General features: G+C 42.9%; 4 protein-coding genes across 4 annotated transcripts; 3 read left to right on the forward strand and 1 right to left on the reverse strand.

The window, feature by feature from the left end:
- Positions 1–812: 812 nt before the first annotated feature.
- Positions 813–7,279, reverse strand: EAE97_003123 (uncharacterized protein). The gene is made up of 15 exons (XM_038873635.1): positions 6,770–7,279; positions 6,636–6,713; positions 6,549–6,576; positions 6,410–6,497; positions 5,657–6,000; positions 5,353–5,568; positions 5,282–5,300; positions 4,789–5,174; positions 3,057–4,705; positions 2,781–2,898; positions 2,544–2,725; positions 2,433–2,493; positions 1,814–2,382; positions 1,529–1,740; positions 813–1,471 (listed from the first exon to the last, which is right to left on the reverse strand). Exons 1-14 carry the CDS (start codon positions 6,908–6,910, stop codon positions 1,714–1,716), a joined length of 3,906 nt encoding a protein of 1,301 aa, XP_038735498.1. The 5' UTR covers positions 6,911–7,279; the 3' UTR covers positions 813–1,471; positions 1,529–1,713.
- An 807-nt stretch (positions 7,280–8,086) lies between these two features.
- Positions 8,087–8,347, forward strand: EAE97_003124 (uncharacterized protein; the record flags this gene model as incomplete). The annotated part of the gene is made up of 1 exon (XM_038873636.1): positions 8,087–8,347. One exon carries the CDS (start codon positions 8,087–8,089, stop codon positions 8,345–8,347), a length of 261 nt encoding a protein of 86 aa, XP_038735499.1.
- A 9,281-nt stretch (positions 8,348–17,628) lies between these two features.
- On the forward strand, positions 17,629–18,825 carry EAE97_003125 (uncharacterized protein; the record flags this gene model as incomplete). Its single annotated transcript, XM_038873637.1, has 1 exon — positions 17,629–18,825. One exon carries the CDS (start codon positions 17,629–17,631, stop codon positions 18,823–18,825), a length of 1,197 nt encoding a protein of 398 aa, XP_038735500.1.
- A 4,240-nt stretch (positions 18,826–23,065) lies between these two features.
- Positions 23,066–24,934, forward strand: EAE97_003126 (uncharacterized protein). The gene is made up of 2 exons (XM_038873638.1): positions 23,066–24,232; positions 24,304–24,934. The coding sequence occupies exons 1-2, from the start codon at positions 23,722–23,724 to the stop codon at positions 24,897–24,899; spliced, it is 1,107 nt and encodes a 368-aa protein (XP_038735501.1). The 5' UTR covers positions 23,066–23,721; the 3' UTR covers positions 24,900–24,934.
- Positions 24,935–25,204: the final 270 nt, after the last annotated feature.

The raw sequence follows: 25,204 nt of genomic DNA on the forward strand, positions 1-25,204 counted from the left end.
TATTATCCAAATTCGTTATCAATTGTGTTCTTAAGGTTTGGCGATTCGCAATGGTAAAATTGTTTAAGTTTGACGCCCTAGATGATTGAACTAAGGAGGGGATGGGGACGCAGATGATAGCTTGTGATAGACCAAAATCTGGCTCCTTTAGATAAAATTTAGAGATTGCGTTTCTTTAGCTAGGTAGAAAAGTAGAAGTGGAGAGGTAGCGTAGCCGTGGTGAATTGTGGTAGACTGTGGTAGACTGTGGACAATAGACCACAAGATGGGGCGGGCTGTAATTTTAATTAAGAGGCTGGAGAAAGGCGCCAAATGGAAAACAATCGGGGATCAAGCGAATCTCGACTTTGGATTTTAGTGATGTTTAGTGGTGTACCGCTGGGTAATCCTTGATTGAACGCCACAAGCAATGTTGATCTTTAAAATGATTTTTTCATTCAGCTGAAGTTTGATTTCTTGATAATACGAGATTCGTGGGTTGTCAAGTCAACGTGGGGGGAGAGAGAGAGAGAGAGAGAGAGAGAGAGGGAAAAGAAAAAGAATATATCAATTCAAATGATCGTTGATAGAGTGAATCGCTATTGCTGCTACTGCTCTTGTTATCGTCGTATTGTTGTCGTTATAGTCGTCGTTGTTGTTGTCGTTGCAGTCGTCGTCGTCTCGTCATAACACAAAAGAGAGAATTATCGTGATAAAGTAAGATCGAAGGAAAACTACCAAGTACTGAACAAGTATTGTAGTTACTCTGTCTTTCTTTTGAGATGGAGTCTGTCTCTCGTTTCTTAATACAACCTTCCCATCCCTTTAGAGCTACATTGTTGTCGGTGGGTTTCTCTCGATGGATCCCCAAGGAGACCCCGATTATTTACAGTTTTTAACATTTCAGGGCGGTGAATATCAAAGCCTCTCATGGAGTTCTTCACCTTACATGAGAGATACTCTTGGATGATTGGATTCGGAGTTTGACATGACGAACTTGCTTCTTGCCGGTAGATTGAGTCAAGTTGCATTTGTTCCATTCAAGCTGAAATATTCATCCCTTCGATCAATCAATCAATGAATCTCTACTTCCAATCTCCCTCCAATACATGTTCAAAGTTCGAACCCATTGCAAGTAGCAACTATCCGACCCATTCTTTTCTACCCGGCGCCAGTAATGCATCTCTACCAAATGTGGCAATCACCTCTCTTTCCTCCCCACCATATTGGCCCAGCCAAAGCTCCTCCCTCGTGCAGTGAGTTAAGTGCACGGTGGGTATGTAATAATAGTGGATAGCGTGGGTCGAAATCACGACTCGGTGTACTATTTAATTGAACCTCAAATTCACGATTACCTCTCGATTACCTCTCAAGTACCTACTCAATTCCACCACCATCAACCAAGAACCAGCCAATTTAAAATCTTACAATCACCTACAAAAAAGTCCCTCCTAAGTCGGAGCGTATGAAAAACCATGAATTGGACATTGATCTACATCTACGTGTCAGTTTATGCACAGGATGCACAAAATATGCACTGCAACATTACCGAGCTCAAAATGCCAGCTCATAGGTTGATGGATATGTGAGAGGATTCTAGATTATACATCGTGATTGTACAGAATTTAAGTGGAATTCATTTGTTCTCTACCCACTCGTATAGTTGGAAATTAATACTTCTAATGCAAGAAAGCTGAGCTGAGAGATATGTTTTGCTTCCTGGCGTTTTGCTGTTTATCGGTCAAGTGCTTGAGATTGACACTGAGATTTGTAAGTACAATGAAGTTTGAATGGGCTTGGGGCGAAAGAATTCGAAGAGCATCTGAAGACTTACCATTTGATAATATACACCTTTCTTCCGTAACAACGCTGCATGATCTCCCACTTCCAATACCCTACCTTCACCCAACACAAAAATCACATCTGCATTCTGCACAGTGGCTAGTCGATGTGCTACGACAACCATTGTTCTACCTGTTGCCGCCCGTTCAAATGCTGCTTGTACGAGCTTTTCGCTCTCGGAATCCAGACTAGATGTTGCTTCGTCAAGAAGAAGAATCTTGGGATTGCGAATAAGCGCACGAGCTATTGATATCCGTTGTTTTTGTCCTCCTGAGAGAGCAACTCCCTTGGTACCGACATTAGTATTGTAACCATCAGGGAGAGACATGATAAAGTCGTGAATTTCGGCATCACGGCAGACTTTATGGAGGGTTTCTTCTGGAGTCGACTCATCAACTCCTAAATATATGTTCTCTTTGATGGTACCTTCAAACAAAATAGGCTCCTGTGCTACGAGCGAGATCATTTTCCGGTATTCTCGAATATCAAGTTCGGAGATATCGGTGTCGTTACATAATATTTTACCCTTCTGAACATCGTAGAATCTTTCAAGGAGACTGACTAGTATCGAATTTAGTAGATTATCTTCCATATGACAGATGTGGAATTACCAATTGATGTTTTTCCACAGCCTGAAGGCCCAACCAACGCAGCAAATTGGCCTTTCTTAATCTATGATGGTCAGCATCCTCTTCATCAACCTCACTACAGATTTAACTTACCGTGATATTCAAACCAGTAAATATTGGAACATCACGAGTGGGGTACTTGAACCAGACATTTTTCAATTCAATCTTCACCCCGCCCTCTATGTTCTGGATTTGCGACGCTGATTTTCCAGTTATTTTTGGCGGTAGCCTAAAACTCAATATTCTGTTTGCTGCTGCCGATGCTTGTGCCATATCTATCGCGAGATTAATAACGAAGAGCAGAAGAAAGTTCATCACAAGAGTACTAACTAGGACCAAAACTCAAGAGACTTCCAGCGCTCTCAGCACCGTTTATTATAGCAATATAGACCACAAAAAAGTTGACTGGACCATATTCTCTTGAAGCAAGGAGGCTACCACCATACCACTAAAAGGCAACTCATATTAGCTTTTGTGTTCGGATCAGTTCCGGTTTGCAGTACAACAAGAGGAATTCCCTAGATCTCAGGATCGTTTCATGCATTCAACCTCCAAGCTCGTGTCTTAATGCTACAGCACCTTAGAATATGATTAAAAAAAACTCACAAATGCTAAAGCCATACACCCCAGCCCCAAACTCTCGCTAGCGGCGAAGACAATCGATGAATATCTGCTCTTCTTGGCGTGCCCCTTTACATGCCACTTCAGCAGCTCCTCATAACGGATGCAAATCATATCCTCCAAGGTCAGCGAGGTGACTGTTCGAAATGCAGAGATTGCTTCGGCCGCAAATTTTGAACTTTCAGCAAAGACTGCTTGGTTCATCTTCTCAAATTGAATTTCATACCGAATGCGATAAAAACTGCCGCAAATCAATAAAGGAAGGGCGACAAAGGCCACCACGCAAGTCAGCTTCCAGCCAAACACAAAAGCGATTATGATGCAACCAGTAATGTTACAAATCGCCGTCAGCACCATGGCCATATTAATACCAAGTAGTTGTTGAAGTTGTGTTGGATCATTGGCGACACGACCAGTGAGTTCACCACTGGAGTTTTCCTCTGCGTCAAAAAAGGCAATCGGCTTATGTAAAATACTCTCAAAGTACTCTTGACGGTATGTGGAAGTGATGTGGCCAGATATGATGGTTGATGAATAGCCCATGATGAACCAAGCCATACCAGCACCCAATCCAAGAACGAAGAACATTAAGGCGTAGTGTTCTGTGGCAGCCTTAAGTCTGGGTCCAGTCAATGAAAACACTGAAATGATCTGTGCAAATAGATAAGCTTGAATAGGATAAGCGGCCCCAGCAGCTATAGCACCTATGGCAAGCATCAGGTACCATTGCGATCGAGCGCGTTGCTCGTACAGAAAAAGTCCGAGACTTCTGGTGAGACCCTTGGGTTTGTATGCCACTGCTTTCTTTTGTTCTTTCTCCTTTTCAGCCACACTCATATCCCGTATCAAGGGGTCCATTGTCTCCACTAAATTGGACTCCTCTTGATAAACATCCCCTAGAGATAACTGTTGGGCATTGACGAGAGCACTATATGCGCCGTCCGGGTTAGAAAGTAATCCCTCATGGGTTCCCTCTTCGACAAGTTTTCCCTTCCTCAGGACCACAATCTTGTCAGCCTTTTTGATTGTTGAAAGTCTGTGAGCAATCGTGATTGTTGTTCTACCCTCGCTCACTTTATCTAGCGCTGCCTGAACAATCTGCTCTCCTCTTACATCGATTGCACTGGTAGCTTCGTCTAATATCAAGATCTTTGGTCGCTTGATGATACTCCTAGCAATTGCCAATCTTTGCCTTTGTCCACCGCTTAGCTTGATACCAGCATCACCAACTTGTGTATCATATCCCAAGGGCAATTTAGTGATATACTCATCAGCAAAAGCTTCTTTACATGCCTCTATAACAAGCTTCCTCTTCATTTCGGCATTTTCGAGTTCCCACTCTGAACCAATCAAACCATATTCAACATTTTTAGCTATCGTATCATTGAATATAAACGGCTCTTGTTGTACAAGGCCAATTTGTGTTCGCCACCATCTGAGGTCGAGGGATCTCAACTCGTTATTTCCACAGGCAATAATACCGGATTGAGCAACTGGGTCCTGTTTCTCATCGTACTCCTCGGGAGTATTTGTTTGTTCTTCTCCTTTCTTTTTGTCTTTTTTCTCGTCTTTCATGGCGCTTGGAGGTATTACTATTCGTTGCTCCTCGAGATTGTACCATCTTTCTAAGAGACCTAGTCGTAGGTCGTCAATAATCAGTCGTGTAAAAAGTGCAAAACATTGGGGAATTGAATGCAATAATGAAAAATGCACATACCTACGATAGTACTCTTGCCAGAACCAGATGCTCCCACGATAGCCGTGATTTTACCAGATTCAAAACTCATCGATAAATCATCGAGAACCTTGACATGGGGTCTGCTCGGGTAGGCAAAAGTAACGGAGTTGAGAGTGATGTCTTCACGGGCTGATACCTCAGGCTCTTTGAGCCCACTGGTATCGGGTCTAGGCGTGTCGATTACCGCGAAAAAGTCTGTTGCTGCTGTAGCTGCTTTACCAGCAGCCATGATGGGTGCAGCTGTTTGACTCACTGCCATTGCAACCATCACCACGGACATTAATACAATTAGTATCGTCCCGACATTCTCCAGGTGGCCTTCTGAGAAAAGCCGAAAGCCGAACCAAAAGCATAATGCCATTGTACTGGTATCAATGATTAGTTTGATGTCGGCGCATGCGAGCAGAAGAAATGTGGTTGAAAAAAAATGAGCACTGATCTGAGTCAAATCAGTGAGAAATCAAGTACTTACGCGTAGATAGCAAACATGACTGAATCGTTGTTAGTAAGTAAATGAGAAAGAATCTCATAGGAAACACGTACGTGGTGAAAATTGAACACCAACCCAAGGACTCATCTTCAACGTTCGCTTTCGAGATTCTTCAACCCATCCAGAATATTTTTTCGCAGTCCTATCTTCAGAACCACACGCTACAATCATTCGTATCGACCCAAAAACTTCACCTGCGACTCCAGAGGCTTTCTCGTCGGCATGCTCGATGTTTTTTGACATTTTCATAACAATTGGTATGACAGTTCCTATTACCATCAGCTTTGGCAAGGTAAAAAGGACAAAGGTAGCAAATGCATAGAGGAAACTCAGTGCAAGATAAGAGGAAATTCTTACCATAGACCAAAGCAACAAATAGAAGAACTGAGCTAGTTACTAAAGTCAATGCCCAGCTGTAGGTGAATGCAATTGCGATGGCTGTGATTAGCATTGCCAAATATTGTAAAATAGTTCCCAGTTTCTCCGAAATGCCCACTTGCAATGTATTTGCAGTAGTTGTGATTGTATTTGATGCCTGTCCACTAGGTAGAGTATCAAGGACACCAACAGGTAAGCTGAATAATGCCTTCAAGTAATTGAGTCGTAATTTGGCGGATATTCGGAGGCCAACTAGACGAAACGTGAACATTGAGATGTAACTCAAAATCCATCTTGCGATGAACAGGTAAGTAACGAATAAGCTTCAAAAAGTTAGTTCAGTTTGTACTTCCTACTTATATGTTGCCTTCTAGAGTTCGAATCCCAATACGGACAAGCTACATGGAATTCATTATGGGCGTCCACTAGTCTAAAATGCACCTCGACGACAATGGGATGACAACTATTGATAGTCTTTTGCAACTTGCATCCGTATGATGAATAGGGAACCCTTGGTACATTGAGTCTGCTCCAACACATCCAAGATCTGTGGAGCATTGAGAGCTCCAATCTCAAATGTGAAGTAAGCCTGTACTATTGGAAACTCCGAACACTTGCCCGTTTTTTAAATAAAAAATTCCTTGGATCACATGGACATTTGATACATTGGATAGAGACGGATACTATGCAGAAAGGATCGCAAAGAACTGAAAAGAAAACCGGTTCACGAACGTAAGGTTGTTGATGGTACTGGTGAATTCGGCCTTGGTAGTAGTCGTACCAGGTACAAAGTAGTCTGAAAAATTGCCCACCAGTTTACCTGCCATGACCTTTAGTTAATGATTTGCAATTGGAGTGGACATATATTTACCAAAAATAATGTTCACGAGCGGTAAAGTCTATCAAAATATCAGTCAGTCAAGCGACCTTCAATGAATTTCAAGTGCTATAAACATACAACTCCAGTCCCAATTTGTGCAAGACATGCAATGGTCAATACGACCTTATCACCCGTAGTCGAGTATGAAAAAATTCTCTGCCAGAATTTATTAGTTTTGTGTAATCGTTGCGAGGAACTTGGCAACATATTACCATAAAATCCTTGAATGATGTCTGGTTCTGAGCCTGACTGGAATATTTATCTTTGACCTCATCCTCGTTACTCTGCGTCGCGGTGTCTCCATCACTCTGTGTCGCTGGGAAGTTATCGGCGTTGATTTTCTGTTTATCCATGTTGACACTATATCACATCTCCAGCCGAAATAAATGAGGTGTCGCAGGATTTTTCTTTTTAAAGTAACCGTCGCCAAGAAGTAAAGAAACAAAGAAGGAATGTAGAAATTAAATCAATATGATAGATACGAGCAGGCAAACTTGAGATTTGAAGAAAGTCAAAATGAAATGATCTTTGATCAAGCGACGTGTTCGATTCCTAGAAATTGTTGTTGTCGTCGATGCCTAGCTTGTGTTCGTCAAGATACTGGGGAGGGGTAAATTAGTGTTTGACTCAATCTAAATGTACGGTGGGCGGTCTTTTGACGAGTTTATGAATGAGAATTTATTTGATCGAAAACGGAAAGAACAAGTTGTTATTATATGTGAAGGATATTCACTAAACAATAAGAAAAACATGGATTGATACAAAAACACTGAATTTGAAGGGATTACATCTCATCTTAATTACTGCGCTGATTTGAGTGTACGTACTTATTTCAAGCCTGCCAAGTGGGTATGGAGTAGGCACATCTTTTCTCATTCTCCATCTTACCCCCAGACTTACTATATAGACGAATACGAAATCCGAAATACGATCCCAATACGGAAACACGCTTCGACCAACCCGAGACGTAGTGTGAAGTTTGATGTGTGCTTAGTCATCCAGAGCAGAATGGCTGGACTGGGAAAGGCAGATACCTTCAGCTCAATTAACGTCGAGTGTCTTCCTGATCTGTTGGACTCTTCTATATACTATCCAAAGGTTTCTGTATATCCAGGTGGTCCTGTTTAGTAAGCTGGTAAACACAATCTGATATTCGAAAACGGGCATGGAGTATTCTCATTACCATGCCTTAAAACGGTCTTGAACCCTCTGGACATACCTCCCACATTATTCATGAAGATGTATCATTTACCACTTATCATCCAACCACCCCTTCTAGTAAAATTTACCTTCAATTTCCTAATCACTCCAATAATCCATTATTCGCCATCATAAACCAACCCCTCTAAACCACCATCGATCTGCACCCCATACTCTCTTATCAGTCACCCACATCTTTCAAAAACATACGCATATACAGCAGTGAGCCCCCCAATACTCCCCACATCCATAAACAACACATGAAGCATGCACATATCAAGCACTACACTCAAATATCCGCATCCTAATCGGTAAAGGAAACAGAAACAATGAATAAAGAATACAAACAAAAGAAAAAGAAGAAAAAAAGACAGCGTGGTCAGGACAAAGAGAGACTCAAAGAACCAGGGAAATCCAAACAAAAGAGAAAGCCAGCCAACCAGCCAAAAACTCAACATCAAGAAAGTAACTATGTATCCCCATCCCATCAAAATCCTGCCCAAACAACACTCGCCCCCCCCATTCTACAATATAAATACTCCCCCCCTATATCCCCATTACCATCTCTTCCCACTCCCACTCCCATCTAACCTCACTCCCCCAACCCCTCTCCACTCAACCTCACTCCCATCCAATCCATCCCCCACCCATCCCCCACCCCAACCCCAAACAAAAACAAAAACAAAAAAAATGAACACCATAACCCCCACCCTCCTCCTTGCAGGCCTCTGCACGCTTCTCCCCCTTCTAATCCTCATCCTCTGGCTCTGCGGCTGGCGCCACCCATCGCAGAAACACAAAGACGCGTTGAGGATGCAGATGCGCGAGTGGCCGCGCGAGCGATGTAGAGGTGGGAGCACACCGGAAGAGGTAGAGAGACAGCATGGGTTTAGCTCTTTCTTTCACTTTTTTTTTTCTTGAGGAGTAGAAGGGAAGAGGAGGAATGGAGTAGAGAGTTAGGGGATTTCTGGCGGGCTAGAAATCTTGGGTGGGTGTATTAATATAGTTTTTTCTGGTGTTTGTGTTTATGTTTATGTGGAAATGGGATTTGTATTGTATGTTTGTGTTTATGATGTGGGAGTAGGTAGGTAGTTAAGAATGTGATATCTATACATAGTGATGTGAAGTCAAGTAATGTCCAAAGCTATCAGTCAACAGGGAAGGGCCTAAAGGTCCTTTCAAGACCAGACAAATGATCTGATTGAGGTTTTTCTACAAATGTAACCCCTCATCTACTGGTGTATATAGCAAGATAGCCAATACAGTATATCCAGATATATTCTGCCTACTGCCTGACGAGGTAAGAGATAAAATGAGATTCTTGCATACATCTATTCTCTCCAGACATATTGGTCCACCAAGCCGTGTGCTCAAAACCTCTAAACACAGGAGAATTTTGCACAGTTTCTGTACATCCGGAGCAACAAGACAAGTAATTAATCCAGCCTTTCGTCCGAGAATCACTGCATTCCTGGCGGGTAGAATAAGTTCAACGACCTGACTGATTTTGTATTGACAGGCGGAGAGATCGCGATGATGAAATGAGATACTTGGATAGGTAACAGAAAGGCAGAGATTAAATTGAAATGAAAGGTTGGAAGTCCGAAACGAAGGAGGACCTATAGAAACTCAGCGAGAGATGAGGTACTTTTGACAGGATGGCTGTGTAAGTATGATGCAGTGAACTACGGTTAAAGACACCAGTGGAGGTGTCTCGGGTCTTTGGGGAGATATGAAAGCAAAAATATGAATGGATAGATTTTACTCTACCCTCGCGTTGACAGTTTATAAGTTCACATGTGATATACATGTGCGGAGGTGAAATTGATTAGTAGACGAAGAATACTCGAGTTGATTTGCAACCTCGAATCCAACTTTTTCTTTGAATTACCATGTGTGTCCATCGACAATAACAGAATACGATAGTTGGTGACCATACGACATTAGTCTTGCCCTTCTCCAAAAAAATTACGTACGACTTACAACGTCGTCAGCAACATCTCTTGACGATTGGATTTGCCTTGCTTCGACTTTACCTCATTAGACTTGACCTAGGTTTGCCCCGCTCAATCCTGCCTACCTCATTCTTGCAGCCTCATCCAGGACTCTACTCGGCGTTGCCCAACCCAGAGCTTTGCAGAGCAGGAATCTTGTTGTGATTATCCAAATCAAAATTGCTATCAGACACTGAGCTCCACACACATCGATACATCCGCAATAAGAAGCTCTATTTAGAAATGCCTCCGCTATCAAAATAAGCATCGCCTTCCAGTGGATTGTTGTCAATTGGATAATAGCTAAAGAAATAAACATGACTCATTACTTTCCATCATGACTCAAAAACGAGCCTCGTCATCCCATCAAGCCGCGTAGCTGAAAACTCTCTCATTCCTTTTTGCGCAATGCAGGCCAATTTCTGATAGGAATATAAATTTCTTCCTCGTTTTTGATTGAGTGTATACTAAGGAATTGGGTGGAAAGTGGCGTTTTTAGTGAGTAGCGCTAAAGATGTACCGTTCGGCGCTAGCTTCCTTGGGTAATGATATTTGTCGATTTTTTTCAGACAGTCATCCGACGGTAAAATGATTGAATAGCTCAATCATATTCACGCAGTGTTATTTAAAAATTCGTAAATAATCCTGGGGCGGGGCGGAATCATGATTGAATGAGGGGTTTATTATTTTGGTACTGAGCACGATAGTCCATTGAAATTGCAGTGTTCAAGGAGGATTCTAGATGGTTAGATTTCACCTGAATAGGTGAATGCTTGCGCTCTCCATTCTAGTATCAAACTATCCGGACCAACCCAACAGAATGCTGGTGTGAAGCTCCTTCTTGATAGGATACATGTCTAGACAGCACATTACGAGGCCGTATTTATGATAGTGGCGAACTTCCCACGGGTCTTCGAAGAGGTCAATGGCGATGTATAGAAAAATTTCAGCTACATACCTAGTAACCAAGATCGCTGTAACTCATTAGCAAAATGGAAATCCTTAGGTGTGGTAAACCAAGATCGCATAGAAAATAGAAAACTGTTATTGGAGAGCCTGAGTATGGTCATTCATCTTCTCATCTTCTCATCTTCTTATCTTCTCATCTGGGCCGGAACCATAAGGATTCAATCCGTGAAATAACTCATGACACGAAACTCATTGTACTTCCGACATAATTGCTACACTGATGTTGTACGAATCTGATGATATTTTATCATGTGTATGTGTGTACACCTAACCTCACCGTGGAAATTGTATCTGTCTAATTGAAGAACCACATGTATGTTCTCAGTCAAAGGGTAGATGCTGTGGATTTGAATTGAGCAAGAAAGGCCCGGCCCAAGAAATGAGAGCTACGATGATTAGTTCTCAGAACTTACTGATCTCTGAATCCATCGACGATGAAAATCTAGCGGGATTCTCATTGAAATACTGAGTACAGTTCATGACCATTCAGATTCAATCAAAACAACCAAATATTGCAAAACGACTTTGAGTAAAGTCATGCTGATCTAGTACTTCTAGAGATGACAGGTATCTCTTGATGCTGTGAAAATTGGAAATATACCCCTCCTTCGTGCGTGATGTCAAACAATCGATTGCTGTACGAAGCAAACCTTCAAAATTTCCGAGATAAAGAAAGACACTCCGGTTTCAACTCCGGTCCTAACTCGTTCGATAACGGAGATAATCGCAATTGTGAGCACTAACCCAACGGCAACGTGACGTGAGCAAGTACTCTCCTGCACGGGATACCCTCATTTTGGATACCACCCCGCAATGTGAATCTCGCTTCATCAACTCGGTTGGACTGGTGGAACCCGCCCCTCATTTCTTCCTACCACAAAACAAGTTTGGCCGTATGCCTTTTGACCGATCAATAGGGCGGGATGACAGACTCATCCACCTGACTGAATTGTGATAGTGACTGTGATAGTGATAACCAGTAGTAGATCAACCGACGAACGAGCAATATTAGCAAACACGTGAAAGATCTTCCAGCATATTCAGAGGCTGCTTTATATGAGGCGTATTAAGGATTTAGGAGTCATCAAGCATCTGTCTCGAAATCTCGACCTCATTTTAAGAAGCAAACCATTTGCCTTGTCTCGCCCGGCCACCCGTTTATTTGTATCCACGGGTTGAGGCTGAACGAGTACCACGTTCCGAGAAATTCGGATAGGATGAGTCAAAAAAGACATGAAACGCGGGTACCCTATAATCCAAGGGCACTTCTCCTATTGTATCACCTATCATATTGTCTGGCCCCCAAAACAGCAAAAATTTGACCCAAAGTATGATTTGTGTGGTAGGAAATGTCTCATGAGGCTGATACTTCAAGCTCCTAAAGTTGCGCAATAACTTTTATTGGGTGCGTTTTTGTGACTCTCAATGCGCCTCTTGAATCCGATGACCCTTTCGAGGTCCAGAATTTGCGCCCACACGTATAAACTGCCCAAACGGCTACAGCAGGTAAAATTTCTTTTTGGGCAGAAATGAAAATCTATCGTCATACGCACCAATTAACACTTTTTTTTTCCTTCTTTGCGGCAAATGCGAAAATTAATCTTTTTGCGTGATAGAATGTCTGGCTTCTCTTGAGAAACTGGAGGGGAAGATGGATGTTTTTTTTTTCATTCTGGGCTTTTTAGACCCTACAGTACGTCATTCAACATACATATTGGGCCTTCCGTTGTACGACACGTGTGCATAGACTGCCTTATACAGTGTGTGGGAAGAAGCCTTATATGTATGGAGAATTGAAAATTGATGCTATCGATGCAAGTGAGAAAGACTTTTTCTCTTTAAGCAGTAGGTCAATAATTCGGGTGCAGGCAGCTAAGAGATTCAACCAATGTGTGTACATACAGTACTTTAGAGTACATCTCAACGGGAAGCGGCACAAGGGTAAGTTCTCGCTGCTTGATCCTGTACAACGTTGGTTTCCGCAAACAAGGATTCTCTAGACGAATAAGATCTGAGGATCTGTAGATAAATCATAGAGAGCTCCAGCCACTCATGATTCAGAAGGACAGAAGTAGAGAGCCTTTTGATGCATAACAGTAAGGGAGCCGATCAAGTAGTGAAAATAAGAAGATGTGATAGAGACGGTGAAGGAAGGTTTGCATCAAACTGACTCAAATAGATGAAGATTCGCACACCGAAAGTTTGGATGAAAACTCTGCAAAAATCAATAAATCCAAGAAGCAGGGCTTGAGACGCAATGGTAGAAAGATTCGGAATATACCTAGGTAGTCAAAGAAATTGATGGGTATCACCGCTGCCGTATAATATCATATATGTTTTTGTTGGTGGATGATTGTGGAGGGTTGAGAAGTTAGGAGGGGCAGTAATTTTATGTACGAAGTAACGATAAGTCTGTCTCACCATCCATTGATAAGTACCAGTACCAGATAACGTAGGAAGGTAAACGATTGATTTAATGGCGACCCAGAGAAGTCACAGGTGTGTACTCAAGATAGCAGCATAGGCATTATTACATACATACATACATATCACGACTCCACCTAGGTAGTGTTTACTTTCTAGTCAATGCTGTAGCACTTGCACTTGCATTCGTCTTTCATTAGGGTTAGGTCTAATTCTTAATGCCTGTGTACATTATGAACTATGAACAGTTCTATGCAAGAAGAACCCGCCGCCGTGGAATTTTCCATTCATGGTTGTCCGTTCCAGGGCTCATTTGATGCTTAGGTCCGGCAACTCTGCAGATAAAATGCATGACAAAAGCATGTTGATATGCATCACTACTTTAGTATGGATCTCTTCTTTTTCTTTTTCTTTTTCTTTTCTTTTCCTTACCCATTTCCCATGAACTTACAACCCTACGGTTAATTGGTGACCCCTTCTTTCTATCGTAAATTCATTTTAACCATCTAATCCCTTTCATTCGGATCTTTGTACCTCACTCAGATTGAAGATTAAATAAAAGCCAATTATTAATCGTACTGGGAATGAACAGATTTCTTCTTTGGCAGTGATACGAGTACGGATATTCTCTATCTACATCTCTCTCTCTCTCTCTCTCTCTCTCTCTCTCTCTCTCTTTCTCTCTCTTAAATCATGGGCAGCGTGTGATTCATTGAAATGACATGGTACTATGATGGTGGTAGTATCCTTCAATCATTCCGTGACATCCAAAGAAGTTCACACTTTCGCACGGCAGGTAATAGGTATCCTCCGCATCATGGTTTGGATGGAAAGAAAGGCCGAGTCGTAAGTTCTCAGGGTACACATCAGGATCTTGATTGGAGGAATGATAAATAAAATTGATTTTCCTGGCTGCCCTGGCTTTCCTGGCTCTTTTGGCTCTTTCTCACTCTATCACTCCTCAAGGTTTCATTCGATATAAATTAATCCATAGACGGGTCCCGCCCCCTCAAAACCCTGCTTAATACTACTGTACATATCATTCCAAGAAACCCGGAGACGAAGAGCATCGAACCCATATTGACGAACATGGAGGAGATGGAGGAGATGACAAGAACAGTTGGGATTACAATCTAGTCCTGAATAGTTTATTGTGTTACCCGAAGCGGAGAGTGGTGAGCAAGTGAACGTGAGCGTGAATATCCATCTACGTATGAAGATGCTTTTCCATGTGATATTCCGAAGGAACGTCCGGATATGTCCACTTACATTCAAATACTACCAATGTAATGGGAATTGGTTCTTTGAGACTTGCCATGATGTATGTAGGTAGTGAGGAAAGAGGATGGACGGGGTAACCTTCAACAAAAACTTGAATGCTCCTAGCAGTTCCGAATATCTATCTCTCTTACTGTAGATAGTAACACAATTACACATCTATTCATTCAAAACATCGATAATCTCAAATCCCCTCGAACTTCCTGCCCAACAGATTACTTAAACGGGCCCTTCTTTATTGTACTAATGGTACTGAACCTGCATGCATGTAAGTGCAATCCATACATCCATACCATTCATACCGTACATCCTCGTATTGTACCAAGGAGTCTTTTCCTCCACTGTGTACATCCATCCATCCATCCATCCATCCACATCCAGTCAATTCCCTCGGACCCTATCAGCCTTCCGCAGTATGGAAATATCGGTGTAACTCTTACCTGATTGTCTTGAATTGATTCACTACGCGTACGTCCATAGGGTTCCCTAATAAGTGTGGCCAGCTTCAAGGTCGTGCGCAAAGCTCAAAGCTCACAGCTCACAACATCCACCAGCGATTTGCTTTCAACCCCTCATCTTATCAGCTGCTGACCTTTGACTCGACCCATTTGTCTCTTCCGTGAGCAATCCTTCAGTCAATATACCTCCCTAGTAGGTACCTAGTAGACAATATTAAGATCTTCATAATCCCAAAGTCGATATCGACTATTACAAATCGCCCAATCAAATTTGCCACGCTGAGAAGAACGGATGGAAAGAACACAGACAACCTCCACCACATGGCCTGAAAGCAAATCGAATTCACCCAAAGATATCCACCACCACTATCGCCATCACCCAAAAGTCTCCTCTCATGCTGAGAACCCTTAAACGAAGACACCCTTAAAAGATCCAGATAATATCACATTCATTCTGTACATCAAGCTTTACCTGCACACTACAGAGGTAGCTACTTTATTGTATTCGATCAATCAGGAATCTCTAAAACCAATCACATTCGTCCCAACCTCGTTCTCCCAAGGTTTCCCAAGGTTTCCCAATATTATTCAATTTCGTTCAATTTCCTAGATCCTTGAAGCTTCCATACTATCCACAATTTCGATCTTCGCTTTCTCCGCTATTCACTTTACGGTATCGCGAGAAGCCGCGGCAACTAAATGACTTCTTCCCCGTTGAACCGTTGATATAATTTCTGGCGTCTGGGTACCTTGATCCCAAAACAAGTTGAAGCTACGAAGATCTGTGCGTGGAGTAATTCCATGCTGGTGTGTCATAGAAGGGTTTCAAGCTTCGAATTCTGCTTCTTTTTAAAGTTTCTTTTTTTGCGCATAGTGCAATCCACATTGTCTCTCTTCAATTTCGCTACGAGAGGACTTTTCCCTGAGATAAGACGACTCTGCCGGGCACAGACTGCTTCCATCCCGCTCAAGACTCAAGAGTCAAGCCAGACAACTCTGAATCCAAATCTCTATCAACTTTACGCCCCAGGGGTTCCTTTCACACACGACGCGCACGATTACCGATTACGATAAAGGGTTGTTCTAGACAATTCCCGACGTTAATTCGCACATTCCCAACCCAATTTCCAAATAATTACATGAAAATTCTCTCATTCGTCGAAAGTCTATTCCTCCGAAAGTACCAAGAAGGGTCGAAAGGGAAAGGGTGTTTGTCATAGTGGGTAGTACACAACACACCACACACGATATCAACAATACCACGCAATAGAATCAATATCCACGAGAATATTGGGAAAAGTTTGCAGGAAGTTGGAAAGGCAAAGGCATTCCGAGTTGTATCTTTTTCTATGATATTCTAGGTACCTAGGTATGTGATGTGATTAAGTACTTTCTTTCTATCATTCTTCATCCACTGCCTACCTACCCTACCTACCCTACCTGCCGACCTACCACACAGTACAGACCATCTGTGCCTGTCTGTTGTACTCATATTCATCCTCACACTCATCACACCTTACCAATCAATCTCCTCACTCTACTCATCATTATCAACATACATGATACATCCATCCACTTCGTTCCACCAATATCTATCTCATCATCATTATTCCTCGTACTCCAGCTTTCTTCTGTTGTATCAGTATTACTCACAAGTGCTGCTATCTTTATCGGTGGAATCCACTCATCGATTCATCATCATCCACTCTTCAGCATCCCACACTTCACTTGGAAAAGGGCATTCATCCAATTAACCTCGCGAGATCAATAAAAAGCACAGCACAGCACAGCACAGCCTTTTCTTTCTTTCTTTCTTTCTTTCTTTTGTCCTTTTCTTGTTTTTCCTCTCGTCGGAAGACTCATCGCCCATCGCCCCCCCCCTTGAATCGATTATTTTATCAAGACACGATCGCATTCCTTTCCCAGCTCGTTGAAGGAAATCAAGATATTTTTAATACTAATTCCAGGCTAGGATGAATCTATAATAAATTAATTCATTAATTGATTTTGATTTTGATTTAATTACTAGGATATTCCTGTTCACCCTTGTGGCTGATGAATGAGCACACGAACCTTGTCCTGCACTCACTGCACATTTTCGGGTAGAGTTGGGTTTGTGTGTTGGCTGCAGAGAGGAAAGAAAAAAATAATTTCGCTATCCCTGGCTAAGACCCATACTAGGCTCATACGCACAATTCCTACCCACCCTTAACCAAAATTATCCGCGCACACATCTAATTCATATTAAAATACACGAACTCCCCCAACCTCTTACAATCTTCTCCTCGATCGAATTTCCACTCGAATAAATTTTGAGGGAAAGAGAGAGAGAAAAAGGAAGATAGTTTTTTGCCCCCAATTCCGACCGAATCGAAATACCATATACACTCACACACGATTGATAATATCTTTCAAGCTGTCGAACTTTATTCGTCTAGCTTCTACTAGAACATTCGAAGTCGAGATAATTATTTCGACTCCGAACTCTCTTCCAAGATATCCTTTTGAAGGAGTCAACCGGCAGTTATTGACATGTGTGGATCAACGATAAAGGTCTCTCCTCCTTCTTCTCGTACCGACTACATACCAAGGTGACGGGCTTGTCACATTCTATCGCGTCTTCGATCCATTGGCGCGAAAAACTAGACCTTTCTCGTGTTTCTTCCATTTCCTTTTCAACCCTCTTACTCTCAGGGTATTCTTTCATCTCTTCTCAAGATTTCATCACAACATACATAATAGGATAACATGTCCTTCTCATACACTACACCTCCCGGCCATCCGGGCGCCGCTTACTACGGCTTCTCGACCAGCGCTTCTCCTTCGCCTGCCGGTTCACCATCTGGATCCCCGGGATATACTTCACGACACCCATTCCGAACCCACTCTCGACATACAAGTTATGCAGATACTACTACATATAGAGCGTCCGCTACTGAGGCGAGGCCTTTCTCTCCTAGATTTACTTCAAACGGATACTACGCCACTGGTGCTGGTCCAAATGTGAGTCGAAACAAAAGTTCTTGGTCATCACCGCCGCCGCGTCATGAGACGAAGGCTCAGTATTCTTACTCCCACCGAACCCCTGATGGGGGTGCCGAGGACGACGAATATTATGAATATTTAGAAGATGTAGACGGGACAATATATTTGTGCAGAGTGCCTCGTCGATCGGCGGCGCACACAACTTACAAATATAGTAGTCATGGTACTGATAAATATTACAACCAGAGCCCCAAGTATGCTGAAGATCCTGAGTCACCATACAGACATCGTCGAAACACTTCAACTACAGCTACACCTCAACGACCAGCGACCACTCGACCCGGAGCAACTCGCCCTACGGCCACATCGACTCGGACCAAACCCCAACCACCCCCGGAAAAGGCCACTGAAGCCGATGCGCGCCGACACCACATCCCAGCCGGATACTCGTTGAAGAACTGGGACCCTACCGAAGAACCCATCATGCTCCTCGGCAGTGTTTTCGACGCCAATAGTCTTGGCAAGTGGATCTACGATTGGACTGTCTACCACCACGGCCCTGCTACCCCACTATCCGATATGGCCGGTGAACTTTGGCTATTACTCATCCAATTAGCCGGCAAAGTCAAGCGTGCAGAAGAGTGCATGCCACGCATTCGACAACCAGATAACAGAGAAATGGTCGACGATTTCATCGAGTCTGGAGAACGCTTGACAGACAAGTTGAAGAAACTCCTCAAGGCATGCGAAGCACCTATGTTGAAGGCAGGTCGAAGCGGAACCAAGTCCGCAACAACACAACTCGGCAAGAACGCCGGTACCGAATTTGTTGACTCTATCTTCGGACGCGACAGACAACTTGAACACACTGAGAAGTTCATGGCATCAGTCCGATTATGGAACATGCGATTTGACGCCAACTGCGAAGAAATTCTCCGCAAGCCGGGTCAACACGCTTAAATACACTATACACATGTTTAAAATACATTAAACAGCAAACAAAAAAATATTATGGATCCATACACAAACGGATTAGAAGGAGGGAGTTTGTTTATTTCTTCCATCATCTCGATTTCTTACGAATCAAAGGATACCCATGGGACCATTATGAATGTGTTCTCATTTGCTTTGCGGGGCAGTCATTGTAAGATAAAAAGGATGGTTTACAAAGGGAGGCGCAAGCCAAAACTTTCCGGTTCAGTCAGGCATTGGGCGGGGTTTTTCTCTCTCTAAAAGATTACATTTGCATGTTGGACAAGGCATGTTTATTACGGCGGATTGGGAAAAAAGTTTATGCATTTTCCATCGGCATTGGAGATTGTTAATTAAAGGGATGTAGTTTGATGGATGGATGGATTGATTTGTTTGAATTTTATTTCTAAGATTATCACGGTTGTTTAAAGACATGCGGCGGGATTTTTTACGCATTTATGGGAAAGGGAAATGGATTGGTAGGGTTCAATGGCGATGGCAAATTTGTAATAGTAGTTTTTAGTAGCTCGACGGGGCATGGTTGCTTGCTGGCTTTGGCTTTGCTTTGGCGTTTGCCCATCACACGGCACGGAGACGATTTCGAGAGATCGTAATCGTCTGGATATACCCTTCATATACTTCTGTTTGAGTTTTAGCTTTGTCAATCATCGGCTGCTGCGAATAGTTTCAATTCATGGTAAGGACATTTTCTCTTCTTCACCTTTGCGTCGCTTCGAAATTATGTGTATATGCATGATTTGATAAGTTTCTGGATGTTGTCTACACTTGAGTGCATGGTGACTAATCTCTAACATTGTGATTGTACGAGCCCCCTCTCACGTAAGGTACCAAAAACTGACTGACTCATGCATGTAATCGCAAAGAATTTTGGGGGGGGGGGGGGGTTGATGACTTCATTTTTCGATGCAGATGTGTAGACCAGTTATGCATGTGTCATGTATGTATGTACATCACTTCGCCCCCTTGGGTTTCAAAATAGAAACAGTGAATACACGCTACCTATGCTCCAAGCTAGCTAGCTAGCTCGCTACCGTAATTAATGTCTAACGTTCACAAAAGGAATGATGGAGTTGGAGTTGGAGTTGGAGAAGAAAATATAGGTTAGGTGCCCAGGTAGATGGGGAAATTGGAGGGAGGAAGGATGTGCGTATTAGAATGGAATGGTATGGTGATGTATTTGTTGATGGTGTTATCTAAGGTTTGGGGTTGGGAGTGTAGTGTAGTGTAGTGTGGAAATACGCAGATTCGCAGGTGGATGAGGGAGTTGGAGTGTGTTTGGGGATGGGGATGGGGATGGGGATGGTAGTGTTTAGCGAGTTTTGATATGGAGATGAAGATGGAAATGAAATGAATATCTAGGGATCTGCGGTGCGGATGCATGCTGCATGGCGGGAAATGGGGAGGAGAGGAGAGGGGAGGGAAGGGAAGGGGAGATCGACGTGCTATGTATGTATGTATGTAGTGTATGAAGATCTTGGGAGTGAGTAGATAATTATATCATGGATTTTGGTACTCTTTTCGGTTAGTGAATCTGTTTTTATTTTTGTTTTTATTTGTCTATCTATTTTTCTGTTGGTCTGGTTGAGTTGAGTTGAGTTGAGTTGAGTTGTGGTATTGATATCTATCTATATATCTATATATTATGAGGAATATCAAATCAAATCAAACCACATAAGAATTAGAATCATGAGATGAAATTGGCTGGATGCTTGGAACTTGGATGGCTCGCTGGATGGTGGAATTGATTTCGGATGCGTGTTCGATGTGGAATTGGATGGGGTTGGTATGGCTGTGGGATACCGTATGGATGTGTGTGTAATTAGGAGTCGTGATTGGAAGGGGGTTACATGATGGAAAGGGGAGGATAGAAGATAGAGGATGTGGTTTGGAAAGGAGGAGATGGAAAGGCTAAGGAGGAGATGTTGTGGAATGCAGGGGATGGAAAATGGAAAATTGGTATGAGATGGATGGTTGGATCGATGGAAGGATATTCAAAATGGTTCTTTTCGCTTAATTAGGTAGTTACTGAAATATTGAATGGATGCTGCGTGCTATTGAATTTGTCGTATTGTATCGATTGAATTCGTTTGGATTGGTTCGATGTTCAATAGTTAATTACATCATATATTATAGTTCGATGTTTCAAATGTTGTGAGTAAATGTATGGATATGTCAGAAGGTCTAGATCTGGAAACCATTCTTTTTCTTCTTCTTCTTCTTTTCATTTCTTTTCTGACCGTGTAGATTTGTTTGTGACGAGACTAGACAATACATACATACTGCATATAGATTGGATACAGTTACGCTGCCCTAAATGCAGCTCGAAGGGAAAACACGGCGATGGGTTGGGAGTAGAACAAATCATCATCGCATGGTCCTTCCAAGCAAATCCCAAGTTCTTCCTAGTCTCTTCTGAATTTTCATTCGATTTTACCCAGAACCAGTAGTGTTCCCATCACATGTAGCTGCGAGGCTGCCCATTTGTGACCCCCTTCTCGGGAAAGGGTGTGCTGGTGTGGTGCACTAACTGTCGCTCACCATTCCACACAACATCTCTTGGGAGATGATTTTGGGAGGGGGGGGGGGGCGTCCCTCCATCTTCTTACAGTCAGCGGAGTTGGCTTCGCATTCGTTGGAATAATATATCTACATATATGACGACCCCACCCACCTTGTAAGCGCAACTAGCCATATACTGGGTGGAAATGGTATCACCAATATCACCAATATCACCTAAGATTTACCTTTTTGCAGATTTGTATCATTTACATGAAAGCGTGAAATTTTAATCTTTGGAAAATGATAGGTGGACTGGGTCTCGTCTTCCCCCTTTTTGAGATTGTATTACTATGATGCAGTGTTCTGTCTCCAAAATGATGTGTGCTTCCCCCTGACTCGCCGCTTGCGTTCTGGGACTGCGCATGCAATGATGAATGGAAATGGAAATGTTGTGAAGCATTTTCTTCGGGCCTTCCATGCTCGGGCTGACTATTACTCTTGGAGAGCACGAACAGTATCTGTGTGTTAAGGTTACTTGTGCAAATGTGTTTGTTCTGATATGATTTCAAGATGTCAATATGTCGATATCTCAGATTAGAGTATTTGATGTTGACGTTGTTGTAGCGCTTAAAGCTGGATAGTGGGATATGGTATGAATCATCGATGCCCGAGCAGTTGGGTTGGCACTTGATGAATGATCTAAATCTCTAGATAAGGGCAGAGCAAAAGTACCGAAAGCAAGCGTGGACAACCGTTACAATATTTTCAGCTGTCGCGGTTAGATAGTGATATGATTGGATGATCTAGGATGTTCTCATAGTTTTTTTCAGCACCGTTTAGGTTTGGGTTTGGTGACGAGACAGCCCTTTCTTCATCATCCAATTCGTTCTTGGAGTATTTTGAGAAGTCATAGAAACTTGGATTTCTCTTGCGCCAACCTCTTCAATATCACATGCACATTTAGGCTTCCGTTATTGGGGACCCTAAGCATCATCATGACAATATCTGGCTTGATCTGGGATAAGATGAATCGGTAAATTGGAAATGGAAAGACGGATGATGCTCAAGACAGGGTAAGTGGATAAATCCCAAAACACTCACATACCACCATGTTGTGCGCTTACGGTCACACAGCATCCGATACCATTCTCAGTACAGTATCACACACACACAGACACACACCTCCTCAAAGAAGCTGTGCCTCTTCTCAACACTGCATCTGTGCACATATTTACAATAACGAACTATTTATAGTTCATTCTTATGGTAGAATCACAACAGCCACAAGCTATACTCTCTACAGAGGTAAGCGACGGAAGGGTTAGAGAATCTGACCTGCAGCAAGGCGTGGTAGAAAAATGTATGTATGTATGTAACAGCTAGAAGGGAAAAGAAAAGGAAAAAGGAACAGCCTTGTCAAAAGTAGATTAGAGTAATATCGATAATAAACGCAAGGATTCAAGATTAGAAGTTCTGAGCCTCCATAAATAACGACCAGGTTGTAGATATAGGTACCTAGGTATATATATAATAGAACGTGGAAGGAATTTAATCTTCAGGGGTGAGAACGGAAAGAAACGAACGAGGAAGGAACATGACATGGTCCAAGCCCAAAGCTAAATTAGCGTGAAGGGTGGGTGCGGTGCGTCGATAAACGGGAAAGGAAGAATTTGAAACGAGGGGGAAGATTTGCCATGTTTTTACGATACAGCTAGTGTGCATGCAATACGAAGAAAATATATCAATATTTCCAGTACGACCTAGTCTCCTTGAAGCATCTCACCATTTCATACCCACACGACTTACGTCAAGCATCAACGTAACGGAGCGAGAAGGTTAGTTGCGGAACGTGGAACGTTGGACGGAAGAAGAAAGGAAGGGAGACTGCGTAAGTTGTATGAGAGAGGCTTGAAACCAGGGATTCTCTGGGAGAGATGCATGGGATTGAGTGAGTGGATTGGACGCTTTGGTAAGGTTTAGGTTACTTTTACGACCAGCGCGGACAATATTGCGTACGCACTGTATCACGGTATATGTACATGCAAGAAGGGAGAACGTTAAACGGCGACTAAGAAAATCTCTGGGAAAGCATCTGTGGTGAAAGACGGGAGTTTCGGATTGTGCAATTACCGTGCTGGGCTGAGACATACATATCTACATACTAGTTGTTGGTACATGTCTGAGCCGCACCTTAGGAACACGAGTGTGCGATAACGATTGCGAAAATTAGAGTTAGAACGAGGAGATTAGCCTCAAAGGCTGAAGGATTTAAGCTATCTCTCTAGCCTTGTCTATATTCCTACAAGGCTGTTATACTTATTACATTTTGCGGATCGGTCTCGGAAGGAAATACCATACGACATCATGCATTATATACGGTTATTCAAGCAGCCTCGTCTGCTACCAATCGCATCCTCCGCGTCCTCATCTTCCCCTCGAATACTCTCTGCGAAGATTACCATTACAACGGATTTGGGCGAATCGTATTTGATGTCCGATGTCAAACTCCGTGCGGAAATAGAAATCGATGGGAGAAGTCTTGGAGGCGGAAAAGAATATATATGGAAAGGCACGAATGGGACGAGGAGTTTAGAAATTCAGATACCGATTAAAGTACCGCGTGGAGTGGAACAATGGGCGACGATGATTGTGGGGCCCGCGGAAAATACATATGGTGTCGATTCTCTGGAGCATGTTTTGGGAACAAGCCAGAACGAGGGTAGAATTGTGAAGGTGAGGAGTAGGAGTTTTGACCTGAAAACTGGAGCCACGAGGTCGGAGGGTATGGCCGAACGGGTTTTCAGTACTGGTTTTGGAAGACGGGATAAAATTCATATTTGGGAAGAAACGGGAGAGAGTATCGCAAGACACATCTGTAGGTTTTTCTCGGGTTCAAGGTAGGTGGATGTTTTTTCTTTTGGAAACTAATGCATTTTTATGATGTAGGGGATGCGGGTCTAGTGCTCTCATCATATCTATCATCTCTTGGGAGTTCTTCTCGGCCTGTCGGCTCCCTGCCTACTCTAGAAAAGTTTCTGAGCACGCAACAAGATATTAATATTCTTGAGCTGGGAGCCGGGTGCGGAATCGTAGGTATTACGCTCGCGAAGGTCTTCTCGGATCGAATTAACAACATCCTACTCACCGATCTCCCCGAAGCCTCGGAGATACTGGAGAGGAATCTTTCTGCGATGACACCAGATTCAGACGTCTCACTCTGTAACTCCTGCTCTCACCAAGTGCTAGATTGGTCGGCCCCGCTTCCGCGAGATGTGCGAGGCGAAAGGTGGAAGTTGGTGGTGGTGGCGGATTGTACGTATAATCCTGATGTAGTACCAGATTTGGTACACACATTGACCAGAGTAAGAGATGGAAACCCAGGAACGCTAGTTTTGCTCGCGATGAAAGTGCGACATGATAGTGAAATGATATTTTTTGAGCTCATGGAGAAAGAAGGGTTTGGGATTGTGGAGAAGTGCAAGGTGCCGTTGGGAATGGTGGGGGAGGAGGGCCAGGAAATCGAGATTTTTGTTTTTAGATGATGGTGAATGATTGTCGTTTCTAAGGGGTGTCAATTTAGTCTATCGAGATAGCTCATTTACTATACTATATTAAAAAAACAAAAACACTTGGGTGCGACTCCCCATGCATTTCACTTCAACCCATGCCGATTTGATGACTATGTCCCAACAAACAGATTCATCTAACTTCATGGAACTTACTGCTCCTGCTACGTATTATACATCCACTATCCCTTCATCATTTTGGTATCTGTGCATGTAACACAATCGATTAATATGTGCACATAGTTCTGTGAATCTAGAAACAAACAAACAGGACGGGAGAG

Source organism: Botrytis byssoidea (assembly GCF_014898295.1).
Source record: "Botrytis byssoidea strain MUCL 94 chromosome Unknown BBYS_005, whole genome shotgun sequence".
Lineage (NCBI taxonomy): Eukaryota > Fungi > Ascomycota > Leotiomycetes > Helotiales > Sclerotiniaceae > Botrytis > Botrytis byssoidea.